The sequence below is a fragment of the Chlorocebus sabaeus genome, chromosome 8 (assembly GCF_047675955.1).
Source record: "Chlorocebus sabaeus isolate Y175 chromosome 8, mChlSab1.0.hap1, whole genome shotgun sequence".
Taxonomy (NCBI): Eukaryota; Metazoa; Chordata; class Mammalia; order Primates; family Cercopithecidae; genus Chlorocebus; species Chlorocebus sabaeus.
The window spans coordinates 77,703,208-77,726,173 of record NC_132911.1 but is presented as its reverse complement, the minus strand read 5'-3'; the positions used below and the strand labels follow the sequence as shown (position 1 = coordinate 77,726,173).

Genomic DNA, 22,966 nt, shown 5'->3' with positions numbered 1-22,966 from the left:
TGTGGAGCCTGGCAGACTCTGAGTTGAGAAGATGTTGCTGCTCTGGAGCAAACTAGTAAATTATAAAAACAAGACTTGAACAAACTATTTCCAAATTACTCAACTGTATCCCTGGACAAAGTCCAAAAAGATTTATAGGAGTCATATAGCAAGGTAAAATTAACAGGGTATGTCATTCAGTGAAAGATTACCATGTATGCAAAGAAGCATGAAATATGACCCATAATTATGAGAATCATCAATCAAAATTGACACAGAACTGACACAGATGATAGAATTAGCAGAGGGCATTAAAACATTATAACTGTATTCCATATATTCAAAAAGTTAGAGAGATAGAAGAGACAAAAAGACCCATATCAAACTTACAACGATGAAAACTACAACTTAGATGAAAAATACACGGTGTGAGATTAATGGTAAATTAGACATTGCAGAAAAAATTACGAATGAGCTTGAAGGCAGAACAATAGAAACCATCCAGAATGAAGCATAGAGAAAAAAGAAAAAAAAGTCAGTGAGCTGTAGCCAAACAGATGAATAATTATGGTTCTCAAAGGAAGTAATACACAGAAGAATATATTTTAAGAAATAATGGCCAAAAATGTTTTAGATTTAAGCCATAAACCTACAGATAAATGAGTTTCAAGTATAAGAAACATAAAACTACACCAAGGTATAGCAGGTCCTCAAATAATGTTACTTTCAACATCATTTTGTCATGATGTTGATGAGAGAAAAAGAGTTGATTCCTGGCTGGGGCCATGACTGGTGTGATGTTTGCATGTTCTTCCCATGTCTGCATGGGTTTTCTCTGGGACTTCAGTTTCCTCCCACATTAGGTAGATGTGAGCATTAGGTTAATTGGCTTCTCTCGATTGCCAGAGATGTGCACATTAGGTTAATTGGCTTCTCTAGATTGTTCCAGTATGAGTGAGTGAGTCGGTGTGTGTGTGTGTGTGCGCGCGCGTGCTCTCTAGTATGGAATAGCATCCTCTCTAAGGCTGGTTTCTGCCTTGTGCCCTGAGCGGCTAGGATATGCTCTGACCACCTGTGACCCTGAACTAGAAAAATTGGGTAAATAATTATCTTAGTTGTTTTTATTAATCTTTCTTAAGTGTATGTGTAGCTCACTTTTATTTCATTGTTTAATATTAGAAGTGTTTTGGTGTTTATTTAGAAGTTTGGTGATGTTTTTGTAACTAGAAATACACTGTAGGAACTTAACCCTTGTTTATATCGATTGGACCATGGTAAAATTGGTTCTGTTCTACTTTGTTTCACTTGAAGTTGCAGCTTCCAAGAACCTATTGGCGATGTTAAGTGAGGACTTACTGTACTTTATAATCAAATTGTTGAAAGCAAATGATAAAGAGAAAATCTCAAAAGCAGTCAGAGAAAGAGGTATGGTCATTTTGTGTGTAGAGGAAGAAAGATAGATGATTATCTTAATAGATTTGTCAGAAACGATATAAGCCAAAAAACTGGGGAAAGCATCTTTAAAGTACTGAAAGATGAAAAATGCCAATCCATAATTCTATATCTGACAAAAATATGTTTCTAAAGCAAAGATGAGATAAAGATGTTTACAACACAGAAGCTGAAATAATTTATTGCTAACATTTCCCCTCTGGAAGAAAATTTAAAAGCAATCCTTCAGACAGCAGGAAAGTGATACCAGATGCAAATATGGAGTTACATGAAAGAACGAACACTGGAAATGGTAACTACTTGGGTGAATACATCATTTTTTTTTTCTTATTAGTTAAATCTCCTTAAAAGATAACTGACTGTTTAAAGCAAAAATATTAACAAGCTGTTATGGGGTTTATAACTTACCTAAAAGTAAAATGCATGATAACAATAGCTAAAAGGCAGGGAGGGAGAAATGGAGGTATACTGTTATAAGATTCTTTTGCTCTGTGTGAGGTGGTAGTATCTCTGGAAGATAGACTGTGGTAAGTTAAAAATGTATACTATAAACTCTAGCCCCTAAAATAGCAAAACAGAGAGTTACAATAATAAGCCAATAAAAGAGAGTTACAATAATAAGCTAATAAAAACAAGATAAAATGGAGTCACACAAAATAATTCAACAAAGGTCAAAAAAGAAAAAAGGAACAAACATCAAATATATAATAAATATAAAAAATATAAATAGCAAGATGATAGAATCAAACCTAACCATATGAATAATCAAACTAAATGTAAATCATCTAAACACTCCAATTTAAAGACTGAATTTGTCAGATTGGATATAAAAGCAAGATCCAACTATATGCTTGCCTACAAGAAATAGTTTATAAATATAAATAGGTTAAAAGTAAAAGAATGGGAAAAGACATAATATGGTAACCTAGTCAAAAGCAACTTGGAGTGGCTATATTAATATCAAAGTATATTTCAGAGCAAGGAATATTTCCAGGGATAAAGAAGGTCATTTTCATTTATAATGGTAAAGAGGTCAGTTAAGAGGACATAATGATGTTACATGTTTATGCACCTAATAACAAAGCTTCAAAACACATGAAACAAAAACGAATAGAAATGCAAGGAGAAATTGAGAAATCCAGTCATAATTGGAGATTTTAGTAACCCCTTTCAATAATTGATACAAATGGACAGAAAATCATCAGAAATATAGTAGACTTGAATAACTGTTAACCAACCTGACCTGATTGCGTTTATAGAACACTCTGCCTAAAAAGAGTAGAATACACATTTGTTCACAAGTTTATACAAAACATTTACAATGATAAACCATATTTTGGGCCATAGAGCACCTTTTTTTTTTTTTTTTTTGGAGGTGGGGTTTTGCTTTGTTCACACTATAGTGAAGTGGTACCACCGTGGCTTGCTGCAGCCTTGACCTCCTGGGCTCAAACAGCCCTCCCATTTCAGCTCCCCAAGTATCTAGGACTATAGATGTGTGCCGCCACACCCAGCTAATATTCTTTTTTTTTTTTTTTTTTTTTTAAATAGTGTTGGGATCTTACTGTGTTTCCCAGACTGGTCTAGAACTCCTGGGTTCAGGTGATCCTCCTGCCTCTGCCTCCCAAACTCCTAGGATTACATGTGTGAGCCACGGTGCCTGGCCATGAAACAGTCTTAAATGAGTTCAGAAGGATTCAAGTGATTAAAACAGCTTATCTGATTACAGTGGAATTAGAAATCATTAACAGAAAGATTCTTGGGAAATCTCCAAATATTTGGAAATTAAAAATACAAGTCATCTGTGATTTAGAAAGAAGGAAAAGTAAATTAGAAAGTATTTTACACTAAATGACAACAGCAATACAACATTAGAAGATATTACTAAAACAGTATTTAGGGAGAAATTTATAGCATCAAATGTATATATTTTGAAAGAAGAATGAACTCAAATAACTCAAATGACTTCAGCTTCCATCTTAAGAGAGTAGAAAAAGAAGAGCAAATTAATCCCAAAGGAAGAAGAAGAAAATGGATAACGTGAATAGCTTTTTTTTTTTTCTTTCTTTCTGAGACAGGGTCTCACTTTTGCCCAGGCTGGAGAGCAATGGTCCGATGATAGCTCACTGTGGCCTTGACCTCAAGTGATCTTCCTACTTCAGCCTCCTAGCTGGGATATCAGGCACATGCTACCATGCCTGGCTAATTTTTTTATTTTTAATTTTTGTAGAGATAAGGTTTCACCATGTTGCACTGACTGGTCTCCAACTCCTGGGCTCAAGTGATCCTCTTGCCTTGGCCTGAAGTGGTAGGATTACAGACATGAGCTATCATGCCTGGGCCTGAGTAGCTTTTTGTGTGTTAAAGAAATAAAAATTGTAGTAAAAGTCTACTTACAAAGAAAACTCTAGGTCCGGATAGTTTCACTGGTGAATTATACCAGTTAAGGAAAAAATAATATCAATTTTATATGCTTTTAAAAATATTGAAGTGGAAGGAATTTTTTACAAGGCTCATGATGCCAGCATTACTGGGATACCAGAATCAGACAAATACATTTTAAGGAAATTACAGACCAGTATGTCTCATAAATATCATTGCAAAAATCTAAACAAAGTTTCAACAGTTTATTAAAATCTAATTCAACAGTTTATTAAATCTAATTCAACAGTTTATTAAAAGCATAATATGTCATGACGATGTGGGGTTTATCCCAGGAATGTGGGGTTGGTTTAATGTTCAAAAAAATCAGTAGTGTAATTCACCATATTAACGAACTAAAAAGCAAAAATCACATGATCATCTCCATAGATACAGAAAAGCGTTTGATAAAATCCAGTATTCAGTATCTTAAAGACTTTCGCCAAACTAGGAGTGGAAGTGAACTTTCCCAGTCTGCTAATGTGTTTCTTTGAAAAACCTTATTAGCTGACCTTGTACTTACTGGTGAAAAACTAGACACTTTTGGTTTTTTTTGAGACAGGAGTCTCGCTGTGTTGCCCAGGCTGGAGTGGCGCTATCTCGACTCACTGAAAGCCCTGCCTCCTGGGTTCACGCCATTCTTCTGCCTCAGCCTCCCGAGTAACTGGGACTACAGGCAACCGCTACTACGCCCGGCTAATTTTTTTTGTATTTTTTAGTAGAGATGGGGTTTCACTGGGTTAGCCAGGATGGTCTCGATCTCCTGACCTCGTGATCCATCCATCTTGGCCTTCCAAAGTACTGGGATTACAGGCGTGAGCCACTGTGCCGGGCCAAAACTGGACACTTTTTTTAAAAAAGAAGACGGGATGTCCACTTTAACCAGTTCCATTTGACATTGCCGTGGAGGTTCTAGCCCATAGCATCATGCAAGAGAAGGAAATACATGGTATTCAGATTGGAAATAAATGAATAAAACTGTCCTTATTCACAGATGACCTGACTGTCTATGTAGAAAATCTGGTGGAATCCTACAAGAACTAATGGATTAGTATAGCAGAGTTGCAGGATAAAAGAGCACTATGCAAAAACCAATTGTGTTTCTATACCTTAGCGGAGAACAATTGTAAATGAAAATAAAAGAGTAGCATTTTCAAAAGCATCAAAAATATGAACTAAGGGATAAGTCTAACAAAATATGTTAAAGAAAATGAGAACTACAAAATACTGCTGCAAGAAATTAAAGGATACCTAAATAAGATACAGTTGATTCTCATTATTCATGGATTCCTTACCTGGGAATTGGCTTACTAATTTTTATTTGTAACCCCAAAACCAATACTTGCAGTGCTTTTGTGGTCATTCTCAGACACCTGCAGGGGCAAAACATTTTGAATCACCGAGTGCACACATACCCAGATGGGATTGAACAAGACAGTGCTCTGCTTTCTTATTTTAGTTTCATACTGTAAGCAAATAGCCCTTTCTTGGTTTATTTAGTGCTGTATTTTTTGCATGTTTGTGCTTTTTGTTGGTTATTTTGATGTTTACAAAGGTGGTTATTTTGATGTTTAAAATGTAATGTTTAAGTGCCATATAGTGTTTCTAAGTACAAGGATGCTCTGATATGCCTTACAGAGAAAATATGTGTATTAGATAAGCTTTATTTAGGCAACAGTTAAACAGTACTGTTGGACGTGAGTTCAACGTTAATGAATAACAACATATATTAGTAATACATATTAAACAAGAAGTCTTTAAACAGAAACACATAAAACATGACATATGATCAGTTCACAAAAATGTGACCAGAAGCATGCAAGAACCTAATACTTCAGTTCTCCTGGGAGCAATGGTTCAATAATTGCTAATTCACATAATAGTCATTGACATATTATTATCTCAGTAATGAAGAAGTGACTGTATATTCTGTTCCAAAGTTGAGTTGGAAGACTCAACTTTGTTAAAATGTTGATTTTCACCAAATTACTTAATAGATTTAAGAAACATATTACAATCTTTGCAGGCTTTTTTATAGAAATGCACAAGGTGATTCTAAAATTCGTATGGAAATTTAAAGAACTTTAAACAACTGTGAAAAAGAACAGTGTGGGAGCCAATACTACCTAATTTCAAGAATTATAAAGCTGTAGTAAAAATAGTTTGGCATAAAAATAGGTAAATAGGCAGGAGAATCGCTTGAACCCAGGAGGCGGAGGTTGCAGTGAACCGAGATTATGCCACTGCATTCCAGCCTGGGCGACAGAGCGAGACTCTGTCTCAAAAAAAAAAAAAAAAAAAAAAGTGAAAACAGAATTGGTAGTCCAGAAATAAACTCAGATATATGTAGATAACCAATAATTTTGACAAAGGCATAAAGACAATGTAGTGGGAGAAACGTAGCTTTTTCCACAATGGGAAACAATTGGATATTGATATACGAAAAATGGATTCATACCTTGTACTGTGTATAAAAACGAACTCAAAATGGCTTCTGAACTTAAATGTAAAACCTAAAACTATAATGTTCATGGAAAAAAACAGAAAAAAATTTTTAGACCTCAGGTAATAATTTCTTAGATATGCATTAGAAGTACAAACTAAAAAATTGATAAATTAGACTTTATTAAAATTAAAATCTGCTCTTTAAAAGACACTGACAAGAGAATAGAGAAACCACAGTTTGTGAAAAAATTTTTGTTTTTTTCCTAGTGATTCCCCTTTATTATTTTCCAAGGTGACTGTCCATTTGCTCCAACATTGTTAGCAATTCATCTTTTTCCTACTACTTTATTTTTTTGGAGAGAGTCATGCTCTGTTCCCCAGGCTGGAGTGCAGTGGCACCATCTCGGCTCACTGCAGCCCCTCACCTCTTGGGCTAAAGCGATTCTTGTGCCTCAGCCTCCTGAGTAGGTGGGATCACAGGCACACACTACCATGCCCAGCTAATTTTTGTATTTTTAATAAGAGATGGGGTTTCACCATGTTGCCCAGACTGATTTTGAACTCCTTCCCTGAAATGATCCATCTGTCTCCGCCTCCCCAAGTGCTGGGATTACAGGCGTGAGCTACCGCGCCTGGCCTGGAAGAAAATCTTTACCAAGCATATGTCTAATCAATAACTTGTATGTAGGATGTATAAAGAACTCTTCAAATTCAGCAATAAGAAAAAAAAGAAGTGGTAAATATTTAGACACTTCACCACAGGAGATACAGATGGCATATAAGCAAATGAAAAAAAGTTAATTAACAGTATTCATTAGGGAGATGCAAATTAAAATCATGAGATATCCTTATACACATATTTAGAATGACTGAAGTTAAGAAGACTGACCAAACTGAATACTGTTAAGGACACACTATGTTTTTGTCCTGTTGAAATCTCTAGATAGCTTTATTTGAAAAGTCAGAGATGGAGGCACAACACGGGCTACTTTGAATCAGATCCTTGAGCATTATTTTTCTGTTTTTCAGGACAATGGTGGTACTGTCAAGACTAGAAAGAACTTAACTCTGGCCGGGCGTGGTGGCTCATGCCTGTAATTCCAGCACTTTGGGAGGCCGAGGCGGGTGGATCACCTGAGGTCGGGAGTTCGAGACCTGCCTGACCAACATGGAGAAACCCCGTCTCTACTAAAAATACAAAATATTAGCTGGGCGTGGTGGCGGGCGCCTGTAGTCCCAGCTACTTGGGAGGCTGAGGCAGGAGAATGGCTTGAACCCAGGAGGCAGAGCTTGCAGTGAGCCGAGATTGTGCCACTGCACTCCAGCCTGGGCAACAGAGCAAGACTCCCTCTCAAAAAAAAAAAAAAAAAAAAAAAAAAAAGCCGGGCGTGGTGGCGCACTCCTGTAATCCTAGCTACTTGGGAGGCTGAGGCAGGAGAATCGCTTGAGCTTGGGAGGCAGAGCTTGCTGCGAGCCGAGATCGCTCCGCACCACTGCACTTTAGCCTCGGCGACAGAGCGAGACTCTGTCTCAAAAAAAAAAAAAAAATAAAAAAAGAAGATAAATATACGATCAGACAGTAAGCTGCTGTAACTTTCGTCATTCACGTTTGCAGAGTTTTCCCATGTCGGTTCATAAGCACTGTACCTCTTTCTCTTTTCAAAGCTGCATAATTCATGTAGTTTATTTAATCAATTTTTGGTAAATATTAATATTTATCTTATTTATAGTTTTTGCTGTTGTAGTCTTGTTTTCCAGGTTATCATTGCAAACATCTTCCTGTAGTATGAATCCTCACATTAATAATTGCTGTTTTAGAGATAGGTACAATTGAAACTTTAATCAGTGTTGCGCATCAGAAATTTTGTACTAATTTGTATTTGCACCAACAGAATTTGCACACATTTTCCCCACATACTTGTTAATACTTAAATGATTATTTAAAAAAAAGCTTTTATCAGTCTTAATAGGGGAAAATTTTATATCATTGGAATTTGAATTTTTCTTTCTTTCTTTTTTTTTTTTTTAGACAGTCTCACTCTGTTGCCCAGGCTGGAGTGTAGTGGTGCCATCTTGGTTCACTGCAACTTCCACCTCCCAGGTTCAAGCAATTCTGGTGCCTCAGCCTCCCAAGTAGCTGGGACTATAGGCATGCGCCACCATGCCTGGCTGATTTTTTTATTTTTAATAGAGACAGGGTTTCACCATGTTGGCCAGGCTCTTTAACATTCTTTTGAACAGGTATGTTTACTCAAGAAATTATGTGAATTAATTGTGTGTACCTTTGTCCTTTTTTCCTATTGGCTTTTAAAAAAATTATTTATATTATCTTTTTATTTTATGAATGTTAACAGTTGGTCTTCACATTTTTATTTTTATTTTTTTTGAGACGGAGTCTCGCTGTGTTCTTCAGGGTGGAGTGCAGTGGTGCGATCTTGGCTCACTGCAGCCACCAACTACATCCCAGGTTCAAGTGATTCTCCTGCCTCAGCCTCCCGAGTAGCTGGGATTACAGGTACCCGCCATCATGCCTGGCTAATTTGTGTATTTTTGTAGAGACAGGGTTTCACCATGTTGGCCAGGCTGGTCTGGAACTCCTGGCCTCAGGTGATCTGCCCGCCTTGACCTCCCAAAGTGCTGAGATTCCAAACATGAGCCACCATGCCCAGCCTTTGTTCACATATTGCAAGTATTTCTTCCCCAGCGCATAGATTCTTTTTTAGTGTCATAGGTGGTATGGTTTTTTTTTATAGAGGTTTTATATTTTTATGTTGTTAACTCTCAGTTTTTGCCTTTATGGCTTCTAGGTTCCTTTTCATATCTAGGAAGGCCTTCTGTGTTACAGGAGTATGACAGATATTTAGCCAAGTTTCCTTTAGTTTTTGTGATATTTTTGTATTTTGCATTTTAATATTTCTGAAATTTATCTTTGTTTATGTGAGAGAGGAACTTAAATTTTTTCCTAATGGACAGACTGTTAAAAATGGAGCAGTTTGATGCCTGGGTAGTTAATCGATAATTTTGCTTGGACAAGCCTTATGTTAGGGTCTAATTTGAAAACAGAAGGTTTGTTTTAGTTAATAGCTGTGGACGTATCTGTCACATTGCTCCTAGAAGGCAAGAGCCCATGAAAGGGTCCTTTGCTCTTTTGACTTTTTTCTTTCTTATTTTACTTGGGAATTAGGATGAGTTCACTCCAATAGCAGAGAATAGACAAAGGGGAACCAGTAAAGAGACATAGAAACTGTGTTTAAGGCTGGGTGCGGTGGCTTATGCCTGTAGTCCCAGCACTTTGGGAGGCCAAGATGGGTGGATCACCTGAGATCAGGAATTCGAGATCAGCCTGACCAACACGGAGAAACCCCATCTCTACTAAAAATACAGAATTAGCCGGGCATGGTGGCGCATGCCTGTAATTCCAGCCTGCTTGGAAGGCTGAGGCAGGAGAATCACTTGAACCCAGGAGGCGGAGGTTGCGGTGAGCCAAGATCGCGCCATTGCATTCCAGCCTGGGCAACAAGAGCGAAACTGTCTCAAAGAAAGAAAGAAAGAAAAAATAAACTCTGTTCAAGTCATTTCTGGGACCAAGGATGGAAGGGATTCCTCGGAATGATTTGCCTTGCGAAGTGCGGTAGTCTGTGACCTTACTAGCAAGAGTTCTGGCTGGAATATAGCTACTATTAGAAATGTTTGCTACTTTAAGTTCTGGTTTAGGAAACTGTTGGTGTTCTAGTGAATTCCAGTTACAGCGTTTTATTCTGCTGTTTTTCCTCATGCGTTCTGTATTCTGTCAGTGGTCTGCCTGCATTTGCCAGAAAGTTATGTGTTTTATGTGCTTTCTCCTGCGTCTATACTTCTTGAAAAACTTGGAATGTCTTTCATCTTATCTTCTTACCTAGGTGAACTTTTGCTTTCCTTATCTAATCACCACCTCTTAAAATTTGCCTTTGCATACGCCCTTGTCTAAGGAGTTTCTGTAACAGCTTTATTAGAGTACTTATCATATTGTGATTTATTGTGTTTGTCTATTGTCTGTGTCTGTGTCTTCTACAGACTGAACTCCTTTGGGTACAGATCGTTTTGCCTGTTCATTGAAAACTAAGCTACATTATTTTGTAGCTTGTTCAATGACGTGAACACAGTTTCTGTGTTTATTCACTGGTTCCTACACATACAAATGAACAGGCAAAATGAAGATTCACATTCCAGAGAGTCCAGGACATTTTGTGAAAACATAAAAATAGAGTGAATCTAAAAATAGAATATATTTATGTTTTTGTTGGATATATAAATACTGTTGTTATAAATATGTATTTTACCAGTGTTTCTTATCAAAGTTGTAAGTTACATCTAATCAAGTTTCATATCAGTGAAGGTAGAATATTTCCTAGCACATATTAACCTTTAATATAATTTATATCATATTTGAGAATTTTTCAGTGGAAACAAGCTTATGGGTTTATAAGTCAGTGGAAAAAATAATAACAAATACATGCTTTTCACAGACTACTACAGAAATATATTTGTTTTTTGTTTTGTTATGTTTTGAGAGAGGATCTCACTCTGTCACCCAGGCTGGATTGCAGTCTGGAACTCCTGGGCTCAAGCAATCCTTCTATCTCAGCCTTCTGAGTATCAAGGATTATAGGCATGTGTCATGACATATGGCTTATATTTTTATTTTTTTGTAGAGGTGAGGTCTCACTGTGTTGTCCAGGCTGTTCTCAAATCCCTGGTCTTAAGTGATTCTCCTGCCTCTGCCTCCCAAAGTAGCTGGGATTACAGATGTGAGCCACTACGCCCAGCCAAGAAGTTTATTTGTATGAATAAAATCAATTTATCCTAACAGAATATTTTAACTAAGAATATTTTTACTTAGTTTTACAAACTCTTTTTTCATGACTTTCTATGTCACTGTTTTAATATTTGATGATAGTGTAATTGTTGTAACAAATGTTTAAATCAGAATAATAATGAATTTTTAATCATTATTAGCAGTGTTTGGTATCATCTCATTCAATCCATACAATTATCCAGTGAGATAAGAACAACGATTATCTCTATTTTACTCTGTGAAAAAGTGAGATTTAAGTACTTTCTCAAGGTCACACAGATACTAGTAAGTGACAGAGATATCCAAAACAGGCTCTTAACCATCATGTGGCCGATGCTCTTTCAAAGTGGCAGAGTCTGAGATTGTGAATCCATTTTTCTTAATTTTATTTACTTCTAAGTAGGTCTCTACTATTCCAGCCACCAAATTGACTTGAAGCCTATTTCAAAATATCTTCAGTGATAACATCTATAGGTCTTTGAAAATGTATGCCTATGTAACGTTATATGCATTTCTAACTTTTTTGTGCTGTTGACTTCTCTAAAAAAGATTTATATAGTTTGTTTATGTGTCTCAGATTTTATAGACCAGTTTGTTTTTATAGATGCTCTATCTAAATTTTTGTGTAATTTAAAAGTTATTGCTGTATTACTGAGCTCTCTGTCAAGTAGGAATGCTGTTAAGATTTTTCTTTAAGTAAAGGAACAACTATTTGTTTTAATCCGTTTTAAAAATAAAACATTACAACTATGACTAATTATTTCCTAATTTATCGACTTTAAACATTTTGATTTTAATTATGAAGCTTCATCAAAGTGGGATCTTGGACACTTCTCACACCAAAACTTCAGTCACCCATTAAAATGTGTTATTGGATTCATGTTAACTTTTATGAAGCAGGAAGTCAGAATTAATGGAATATAAGTTTTATACCTTGTTATTTGTTAACATTTTCCTTTAAAGGATTTAGATTAGGTTTTCATATCAAACAGGGTTTCATTATAAATGAACCATTTAAATAACTTTTTAATATGTTTAGAACCTATGCTATTAGCAATTTTCATAGTATAAAATTTTCACGCTATGTTTGTATGCTTCTAATATTTTTTGCATTGTAGCAGATGAATATTCAGTATTACTGAATTTTGAAAATTACACAGTGGTAGTATAAATACTATTTGTGTTATGCAAAATTGGCTGATTTTTATCAGACTTTAATATTTTCTCATTTTTAACCAATTATTCTGCTTTTGCTCTTTGATATTAAATTGGCTGTGCTGTCTGTTGCACTTGAATTCATGCGATGGTGTGCAAAAGCCAAAACTGATTATAGTCTCAGGTTACCTTTTCTTTTCTTATATTGACTGACTTTCCAAATTGAACAGGATGTTTTATAAAATTTGTGTGATGCACAATGGAATAGGTAAAATGCAGATTTTCTCAAAACTGTCTTGACTTTTTTTTTGTACTTTTCCCAAAGGTAATAATTACTAGGTTTTTTTTTTTTTTTTTAGTTTGGAAACCACTTAAAATGGCTTAATTGTATAATCTACTGTCAACTGCCTTGGCCCTACAATTGTTTGCTTAGATTCTCTTTCTTTTTACTTATGTCTTACCAGGTGCTTATGTAGTTTTCATATAAAATAGTTTCTTAATCATAATGATCACAATCAAGCCGTTGTATGAATTATTGGGCCTGTTAAGAGTATTAGAAATGTAAAAGAATATTATTTTTAATATTAAACTTTGGCCTGGGAAGTTTGTAGATGAAGTTCCTAAAGCCAGCCATTTTCATTCATTTTAAGTATTCTCATTGTGAGTACAATTGAACTGTATTTATTGTGACTATAGTTTAAATGAGCAGGAAGTAATCCACTTGCATGTTTTATGCTTAGATTTTAAAATATTTTTTGGCTTTTTTTTATGGGAAGTGAAAGAAAAAAGTAAGTGTGTCTATAAATGAGAGAAAGGAAAAATATAGGATAAAATAATGTGATATTAGAAAAATATTCTGAAGCTATAATAGTACCTTGTATTTGCGATATAGTTTAGAAAACAACATCATACATTTACAACTCTTAATCTCACAACAACTTTGGGACATAAGCGGGTTAGATTTATTTCCCTTATTTTATGGAAAGAAGGCTTAGTGAGTTTAAGTAAAATCATTGAGACCTTTTTGGTTAGAGAGGACTTCCTAAACAAGACATAAAAAGCACAGACCATAAAAGGAAAAGTTGAAAACTATAATACAAAAAAAAAAAAAAAAAAAAAAAAAAAAGGATAGAAGCCTGTAGTTCCAGCTACTTGGGAGGCTGATTAGGGAGAATAGCTTGAGCCCGGGGTTTTAGTCCAGCCTGGGCAACACAGTGAGACTCTGTCTCCGAACAAAAAAACCCCAAACAAACAAAAAATAGTAGTGGAGAAAAATATCCAAAGCACAATAATGGGATACTGTTTGTCACATATCAAATGATCAGAAATTGAAATACTTGATTACATTCCATGTTTTTGAGCCTGAGGAGAAATGGTAGGGGAAGGTAATTTGGTACAGTCATTTTGAGAGCTATTTGACAGCGTCCTCTCTTTAAGAGTGAAGAACTGGAAACAACCCAGTGTCTCAGTAGAGGAGTGGATAAGAAAACTGGTGCAATATTGTAATAGAAATTCTATGGTAGTTAAAATTAATGTGCTAGATCTATATAAGTAAAAGTCTTGAGAACACAATGAAGAGTGAAGAAAGAAAACTGTGAGAATGTTTATTATAATACTATAATACCATTTATGTGAGTATAGAACCACATACATCAATAATCTATAAAAGATATAAGGAACGGAATGGAATATCATCTTTTCTTTAATAAGAGTTAAACATGGAACATGGTTAGTAAGCACTGGGTGTTAGCTACATGGGCACTTGTTAAATTATTCTTTTTACAACTTTGAAAATTTATTTTAAAAAACAGAAAGAAAGGGAAGTTAATTTACTTAGAGTTACAGAAAAATTGTAGTCGGAAGAGCTAGTACTTAAACTTAGGACCTGATTCCCAAGTCTAGAGCTTTTTCTAACATGCTGCCTCATAATGAGAAGGAAAAAAATTGAGATGAAAGGATCAAGAAGGTAGACAAAATTTAGTTTCATAGTAATAAGAACCAGGAAACGTGTTTCTAGTAAATTTTTTGAGGGGAAAGTTTATAAGATAAAAAATTATAAATTTACTTTAAAATCTTTAAGCATGCTGTTTTATACATAGAACAACTTAGGTATTTAGGAAAAATTTTACCTTAATTTATCGTTTAAAATGTGATACCTATTTTTGTTGCATGTAATGGAAGACATTAGGTAATCTGAATTTTTAAAATACAACATTCATGAAAATAATTTAAATATACAGTCTGCCTTCAATCTAACAAAGTCAAAACTAGTTTTTCTTCCATTTTGTAAAGTCATTCTTCACAAAAACTTTATAGCCTTTTTATTTACAGCTTCTCTCCAAGATAAAATGGCAAACCCAAAAGAGAAAACTGCAATGTGTCTGGTAAATGAGTTAGCCCGTTTCAATAGAGTCCAACCCCAGTATAAACTTCTGAATGAAAGAGGGCCTGCTCATTCAAAGGTAAGGTTATGAAGAGAGGTGGTGAGACATACTTATCAAACTAACAGATTTATCATCTCAGATTTTAATTGTGCTTTATTTTGGGGAGTGGGGGTTTGGCGGATGGCTTGAAGGCTTTTAGTTCTACATTAATAATATTTCAAAGTATGTAACTAAACTATTTTGCAGTTCACTATGGTTTACAAAGCTCTTTTAGATGTGGTACTTCATATAAATCTTAATAAAACCACATGAGATATGGATTTTTGATTTCTATATTGTAAATTAAACTCAGGCACAGGAAAGTTAAGTGACTTGCTTAATAGTTCACAAGTGCCAGTGCCAGTACTTGAATGTATTTTCTTTGGCTCTCAAGTATGGTGTGCTTTCCATTAAATCACAGCTGCTAAAGTAGAAATGGAGATAGTAAATATACCAACAGTTACCTAGTGAGATATCTTTTCCAATGTGATATTTAGTTCTAACGTTAATCATTTATAAAAGTGGTATATACCACTGTTGTTATTATCTCTGCATTCACTTATATTGTTTTGTTAAATGGAAAGCAATTTTTATTTATAGCTGTATACATTTATGTTTGCATATATACATGTTACAAATCTACAACTAATGTATTTATGTTTGAGCTCTTCAGTTGCTTAAAATATCTTAGTTGTGCATAATTTCCTGTAGCACATTTAAATCTTGGCTATTGGAGATTATCATAATGATCATAAAATTTGTGTATAATGTGGCAGCATTTGTTCTCTAGGGGTTGATAAACTTCCTAAAGCAACTGGCTATTGGGTTATTTGCATCCTAGCATCTCCTACAAACTAAGGAAAATAAGAGGAAACTACAGTTTATCAATTTTGTTTTCTATTAGTGGTTTTTATGAAGGATTTAGGGGCAACAATTTAATTTGTTCATATATTTTATTCTTGCTTTAGCAGAAAAGATAGTTGTAGCCTTGGTCTACCTTTCCAGGTATATGTCCTAACTCTCTTGCTCATTCTGCCCTTAATCATGTTGAACTGTTTGCATTTCTCAGAATGCTTCATGTTCTTTTCAAATCTCTCTGCCTTTGCCTAAGTTGTATTGTCTTTCTGCCTTGAAGGTCCTTTTGCCCTTATTAATTGTTGAGCACTCAGCTCCATGTTACATCTTCCACACATTTGTGAAACCTCTGATCCCTCTACTGGGACTCCAGCAGGACCTGTAGTTCTCTGTGGTAGCTGTTACTGTGTTGTAGTACAGTAATATATGTTGGTTATTAGTTTTGTGCTAGACTGAGCTTATTTATGGGTGTGTATTTTACTCTTCTACATTTCTACAATATGTAGAAAGAGTATATTTCTACATATACTCTTTGCTCCTCATTGCCAGCTCCAGGTGTTCTTCCTTGAGACAATCCCCCAGTTTTGAGTTTCGTGTTAGCAGACATGCCTCATGATGCCTACATTGCCTCATGATAGTCACATCTGGGTGATTACATCACATTTCTTATGGCTCACTTTCATTCTCTTCAGCATTTCCCGTTTTAATTTTTGGTGATTTCAACACCTAAACAGATGATTGTTCCAATATGTTGACCTTTCAGTTCCTTTAACGTCTCCAGTGATCTTGTTCTCTACTCTCCTTCAGCCACTCATGCCTATAATCACATTCTTGACTTTATCATTACCAATAACTGCAAATGTTAATTTCAGTCTTTCATCTTTCTGTAACACTTGCCTCCTAACTTTCTAGTTCATTCCCTGTGGTAATTTGACTTCCACAGTCCTTTCATACTGCAGATCCATTGATTCTGCCACCTTTTTACTCTTCCTCACTTTCCCCAATCCTCACCTAGCTCTTTAACCTGCTTAAATGTTATGTGCCTTTTATGTAGGTACCCTCAGCTGACTTGCCCAGCTCCTCCATTGTGTCCTGGATCCCAACCTATTTCACCTCTTCAAGGCCATTTCTCCAGTTTTGCTTCTTCTGCCTTCTTCTCCCAAGAGTGAAGAGCTAGACTACTCTTAACAGTTAGTGACACCATCCCTATCCTCTATATATGGTAAAGGAAGGCCAGGCTACCTGGGAAGTTTCTGGAGGACTCTTAGGAGGATTTGGATTTCCTTAAGATTCTTTAGGAATCCATTGTAATTTTTGGAAGGGTTTATGAACTGACCTTGTATCTATCTCCTTGTCTCACTGCTGGAGTTTTAAAGGCTAAATAGGTTTGTTGTGATGAAAGTAGACAACAGTGGGTCTCTTCTTATTTCTCGATAGTCCCAGGATTCCCTTGATTTTAAGGAGATTTGGAGATCCCTTTTGCCAGCCTATGCCTGTTGCTGCAGGTGCTTTGGTGATAGACCACTCCCCTTAGCCTGTAGCTTGCTTATTTTGTAAAAGAGTGCTAGAATAATTGGCATGTTCTTGAGTGAAACATGATATTTATGAGTTTACATAATAATATAGTTAATATTAATCCTAATTGGCTAAGTCTGGATCCTTTTTGTGAAAAGCAAAATCATTTTCATTCATGCATGTCCATCAGTGGCCTTTAGGTGAGACATAAAATGTATTTTAATGAAATTAATGATGATCTCTGGTAAGAAAAATTTAAACCTAGTTTTAACTTACTAATTTTCTTGGGGCTGGGCGTGGTGACTCATGCCTGTAATCCCAGAAATTTGGGAGGGCGAGGCGGGAGGATCACTTGAGGTCGGGAGTTTGAGAACAGCATGGCCACAATGGCAAAACACCGTCTTTACTAAAAATACAAAAATTAGCCAGGGTGTGGTGGCACGTGCCTATAATCCACCTACTTGGGAGGCTGAGGCAGGAGAATCGCTTGAACCTGGCAAGTGGAGGTTGCAGTGAGCCAAGATCATACCACTGCACTACAGTTTGGGCTACAGAGTGAGACTCGGTCTCAAAAAAAATTTTTTTTTTTTGTCGGTACATTAATTATATGGCAATTCGCACACACACTACACATATGCTGACATATTGATAAGTGGTTCTCATCTTTGGCTGTTAATTGAAATCATTTTGGGAGCTTTAAAAACTACTTATGCCTGAGTCTCATCCCCTTAATTTAATCAGTCTTGGGTGAAGCCCACACATCAGGAATTTTTTAAACCTCTGAAATGACTCAAAAGTACAGCCAGAGTTGAGAAACGCAGGACAGAGGTTAATGTCTTCAGTGTGGTATGGAATTATCTTCTCATATATCATGCTGACAGGTAGTGACCTATCTTACGTTTATATGCTTTCCTCTTTCCCCCATTGAGTATCACAGATTCTGAACAACTTTTAATATGTGACTATTAAAAAAATAATTATTTTAATCTTTGCCTTGCCTTCTTTTATTTTTCTGCTCAGTTTTTAATTGAACTCTGAAACAAGTTAGTATACCTTATAACAATGGGAGTTATTGTAATATTGCTTTGTTTCCTAGGTACCTGTATACAGTTATTTTTTCTACAGATTATTGTTTTGGTTTGCTCAAATCTCGAAAGAAGGCTGTTTTAATTAGAGTATGAGGAAGAGAGCCATGAATAACATAAAATGGTATTTTCTTCTTTTCCATTATTTTCCTATTCTGATAATTTGTTGGTAGGCATGGTTAAGTTTCAAGTAAATTGCACTAGTGCTGATACTTTGAAATGGTTTACTTTGGAATGGATATCACTGAGGGAGGCAGTGTCATTCACTGGCCCTTAAACCAAATAGTCTTTAAAAAAAAACTTTGTTAGAGTTGCCCAGCTTGATCTTTGCCCTTCATTGCCCAGCTTGTGTGACCTTGAACAACTAAAGTCTCAGTTTTCTTATCTGTAAATGGAGTAATATAATACCTCATAAAGTGGTATAATGGAGTGACGATTTGTAAGTTCTTCAGCATTGTGTTGACGATGGAGGTACTCAAATAATTATATCTTTGCTTATTAGTCATATATAGGACTAAAACAACCACTTAGTAAAAGGTCTGTTGAGTATTTACTATGTGACAGGCACTGTTCTTCACTGAAAATAAATAAGGTGCATATCATGCTGTTAGGAGCTTTGTCTCATAACATTCATTATGAAACGCACCAACATCTTAAGATCTTACTTTTGCCTGTAATCCCAGCACTTTGGGAGGCCAAGGTGGGCAGATTATGAGGTCAGGAAATCAAGATGATCCTGGTCAAAATGGTGAAGCCCTGTCTCTACTAAAACTATTAAAATTAGCTGGCCATGGTGGCGTGCGCCTTTAGTTCCAGCTACTCGGGAGACTGAGGCAGGAGAATTGCTTGAATGTGGGAGGCGGAGGTTGCCGTGAGCCAAGATCGCACCACTGCACTCCAGCCTGGCGACAGAGGGATACTCTGTTTCAAAAAAAACAAAAAAACAAAACAAAAACAAAAACAAAAAAACTTAATTTTAGTTTATTATGAAAAATTTGAAATAGACACCAATGTTAAACTTCAACATTATCAATATTTTGCCAAGATAAATTTATTTACCACCCCCTACCCACTTTTTTCAACTGAAGTTTTTAAAACTTCAGTTTTAAAGTTCACTTATGAGTCTGTTCACTCATAAGTGCTTTGGTATGCATCTGTAACTGATAAGGACCTTTAAAATAATTGCCCACTGCACCGTCATTATGAGTAGATTAATAAGCCCAAATATTATGTAATACATGGTCTGTATCCATCTTTATTAGACTTAAAATGTCTTTTTACATTTGCTTTATTCAAATAGGGTCCAAACAAGGATTGTGTATTACATTTGGTAGCTGTATCTCTTTGGTCTCTTTTATTTATTAATACTAACACTCCCTTTATCCCCATCCCCTCTTTTCCTATGACATTGATTTGTTGCAGAAATAGAGTAATTTGTCCTATAAAATGTTCTAAATCTTGAATTTGGCTGATTGTATGTAGGGATTGTTATATGAGGGGATTTCATCAATTGGATGAGTATTGAACTAGAACAGAGATTTTGAGCTGTAGGATATGCCTCTTGAATACATAATTTTCAGACACGATGAAATCATCATTTTCTTTCTATGTACATTTGCAGTGGGCGTATAGAGTAAGGATAGTGGAAGGGAAATGTAGTAAAGAGTCATGAGAGATAATATACTAAAAAGATGGGAGAACAGTTTTTGAAGCAATGCAAACTGATTTCTTTCATAATTTAACCCATGCCAAAAGTATTGTTTCTGCTTTATATCTATGTGGAAAAAAAAGAACAAACATTTCCAGTGTCCCACAGAATTTTTTCGTTCCTTGTTGTAATCATCTCTCTTTGTACCTGGGACCCCACACAGCTACTAATCTGCTTTCTGTTACTGTAGATTAGTTTGCAGTTTCTAAAACTATATAAATGTAATCATATAGTGGTATGTACTCCTACCAGACTGTTTTCACTTAGCGTAGTTATTTCGAGTTTGCTCATGCTTTTTGTGTGTCAGTATTTCTTCCTTTTTATTATTGAGTAGTAGTCCATTATGTGGATATAGCACACTTCGTTTTTTGGATATTCATCTGTTGATGCATATTTTGATTGTTTTTAGCTTTTTGCTATTATAATAAAGCCAATTTGAACATCTGTATACAAGTCTTCATATAGACATTGTATTAGTCCATTCTTGTGTTGCTATAAATACCTGAGACTGGCTAATTTATAGGAAAAGAGGTTTAGTTAGTTCATGGTTCTGCAGGCTCTACAGGAAGCATAGCAGCATCTGCTTTTGTGGGGGGGGGGCCTCAGGGTACTTCCAATCATGGTGGAAATAAAAGGCATGTCATATGGTAAAAGCAGGAGCAATGTGGGGATTGGGTGGGGCGGGGGTCCCACACACTTTTATATGACCAGATCTCATGAGAACTCACTATTGTGAGGACAGTAGCAAGGGATGGCGCTAAACCATTCATGAGAAATCCACCCCCATGATCCAGTCCCCAGACCCCACCTCCAACATTGGGGATTACAATCCAACATGAAATTTTGTGGGGACACAGACCCAAGCCATATCAGACATATATTACCTTTTCTCTTTCTCTATTTTATTTTCTCTGTTTCTTTGGTAATAAGAGTGCCAGGAACATGTTGCAGATGCATGTTTAACTTTTTAAGACATTGCCAGATTTTTTTTGCAAAAGTAGTTGTACCATTTTACATTCTCCTCAGCGGTGTGTGAGTGTTCTAGTTTTTCTGCCCCCTTGCCTACAGGTTATATAATCAGCCTTTCTAATTTTAGCCATTCTAATAGGTATGTGGTGGTATCTCATTGTGGTTTCAGTTTGCACTTCCGTAGTGACTGATAATGTTGGCCATCTTTTTGTGTGTTTGTCATCAGTGTATACCTTTAGTGAAGTGTCTGTGCAGATCTTTGCCCATTATTTTTTATTGGGTTGTTTGTTTTATTGTTCAGTTTTGAGAGTTCTTTATTCTGTTTGGTGCATATGTTTATAGTTGTTTTATCTTCTTGATGAATTGACCCTTTTATCAATAATAATGTTCTTTGTCTCTTTTTTAATTAAAAATAATTTTTAATTTCTGTGGGTACATAGTAGGTATATATATTTATGAGGTGTATATATTTATGTGGTACATGAGATATTTTGGTATCTCATGCATACAATGCATACAATGTATTTGGTACGTTGCATGTACCAAAATTTCTATGTGAAAAAAAAGAACAAACATTTCCATTGTCTCACAAAATTTTCTCATTGTTTGTTGTAATCATCTCTCTTTGTACCTGAGACCCCAGGCAGCTACTAATCTTTTTTTCACATACATATTTCAGATAGATTAGACATGCAGTGCATAACAATCACATAATGGAAATTGGGTATCCAAAGCCTCAAGCATTTATCCTTTGTGTTACAAACAATCTAATTATACTCTTTTAGTTATTTTAAAGTGTAAAATTAAATTATTATTGACTATAGTCCCCCTGTGTGCTGCCGTCAAATACTAGGTCTTATCCATTCTTTCTGTTTTTTTTTGGTACCCATTAACCATCATCCCATCCCTTCATCCTCCCTGCTACTTTTCCTAGTCTCTAGTAACCATCCTTCTATTCTCTCTCTCTGTGAATTCAGTTGTTTTGATTTTTAGAGCTCACAAATAAGTGAGAACATGCAATGTTTGTCTTTCTGTGCCTGGCTTATTTCACTTAACATAGTGACCTCCAGTTCTATTCATGTTACAGCAAATGACAGGATCTCATTCTTTTTTATGGCTGAATAATACTCCATTGTGTATAAATACCACTGTTTATCCATTCATCTGTTGATGGACATTTAGGTTGATTCCAAATTTTAGCTATCATAAGCACTCCTAACAAACATGGGAGTGCAGATATCTCTTCAATATATGATTCCTTTTCTTTTGGGAATATACCCAGCAGTGGGATTGCTGGATTGTATGGTAGTTCTAGTTTCAGTTTTTTGAGGAACCTCCAAACTGTTCTCTATAGTGGTTGTACTAATTTACATTCCTACTAACAACACATGAGGGTACCCTTTTCTCCACATCCTTGCCAGCATTTATTATTGCCTGACTTTTGGATAAAAGCCATTTTAACTTGTGCAAGATGGTATCTCAGTGTAGTTTTGTTTTGTATTTCTCTGATGATCAGTGATGTTGAGCACTTTTTCGTATACCTGTTTGCTGTTTAAATTGGATTATTAGATTTTTTTTCCTGTAGAGTTATTTGAGCTTCTTATATATTCTGATTATTAATACCTCGTCAGATGGATAGTTTGCACATATTTCTCTCCCATTCTGTGGGTTGTTTCTTCACTTTGTTGACTGTTTCCTTTGCTGTGCAGAAGGTTTTTAACTTGATGTAATCCCATTTGTCCATTTTTGCCTGTGATTGTGGGATATTACTCAGGAAATGTTTGCTCACTCCAGTGTCCTGAAGATTTTCCCCAATGTTTTCTTGTAATAGTTTCATGGTTTGCGGTCTTAGATTTAAGTCTTTAATCCATTTTGATTTGATTTTTTTGTATATGGCAATAGATAAGGGTCTAATTTCATTTATCTGCATATGGATATCCAGTTTTCCCAGTACTATTTATTGAAGAGACTGTTTTTTCCTCAGTGTATGTTCTTGACACCATTGTCGAAAATGAGTTCATTGTAGGTGTGTGGATTTGTTTCTGGATTCTCTATTCTGTTTCATTGGTCTGTGTGTTTGTTTTTATGCCAGTACCATTTTGTTTTGGTTTCTATAGCTCTGTAG

The 22,966-nt window shown here is 35.6% G+C and overlaps 1 protein-coding gene across 14 annotated transcripts in view; it reads left to right on the top strand.

The window, feature by feature from the left end:
• The window catches only part of STAU2 (staufen double-stranded RNA binding protein 2), a 333,819-nt gene that overhangs the window by 23,006 nt on the left and 287,847 nt on the right, over positions 1 to 22,966 (top strand). For 9 of the 14 annotated variants that reach the window (XM_008000887.3, XM_008000875.3, XM_008000893.3 and 6 more), the window contains exon 4: positions 14,618 to 14,748. The exons of 3 other annotated variants lie outside the window; for them this stretch is intronic. In XM_008000887.3, the coding sequence (XP_007999078.2) occupies positions 14,635 to 14,748 (114 nt within the window). In that variant the 5' untranslated portion in view covers positions 14,618 to 14,634. Of the gene's footprint in view, positions 1 to 14,602; positions 14,749 to 18,175; positions 18,289 to 22,966 lie in introns of those variants that run through there. 2 more of the 14 variants (XM_038000391.2, XM_073018160.1) reach the window with 2 other exon arrangements.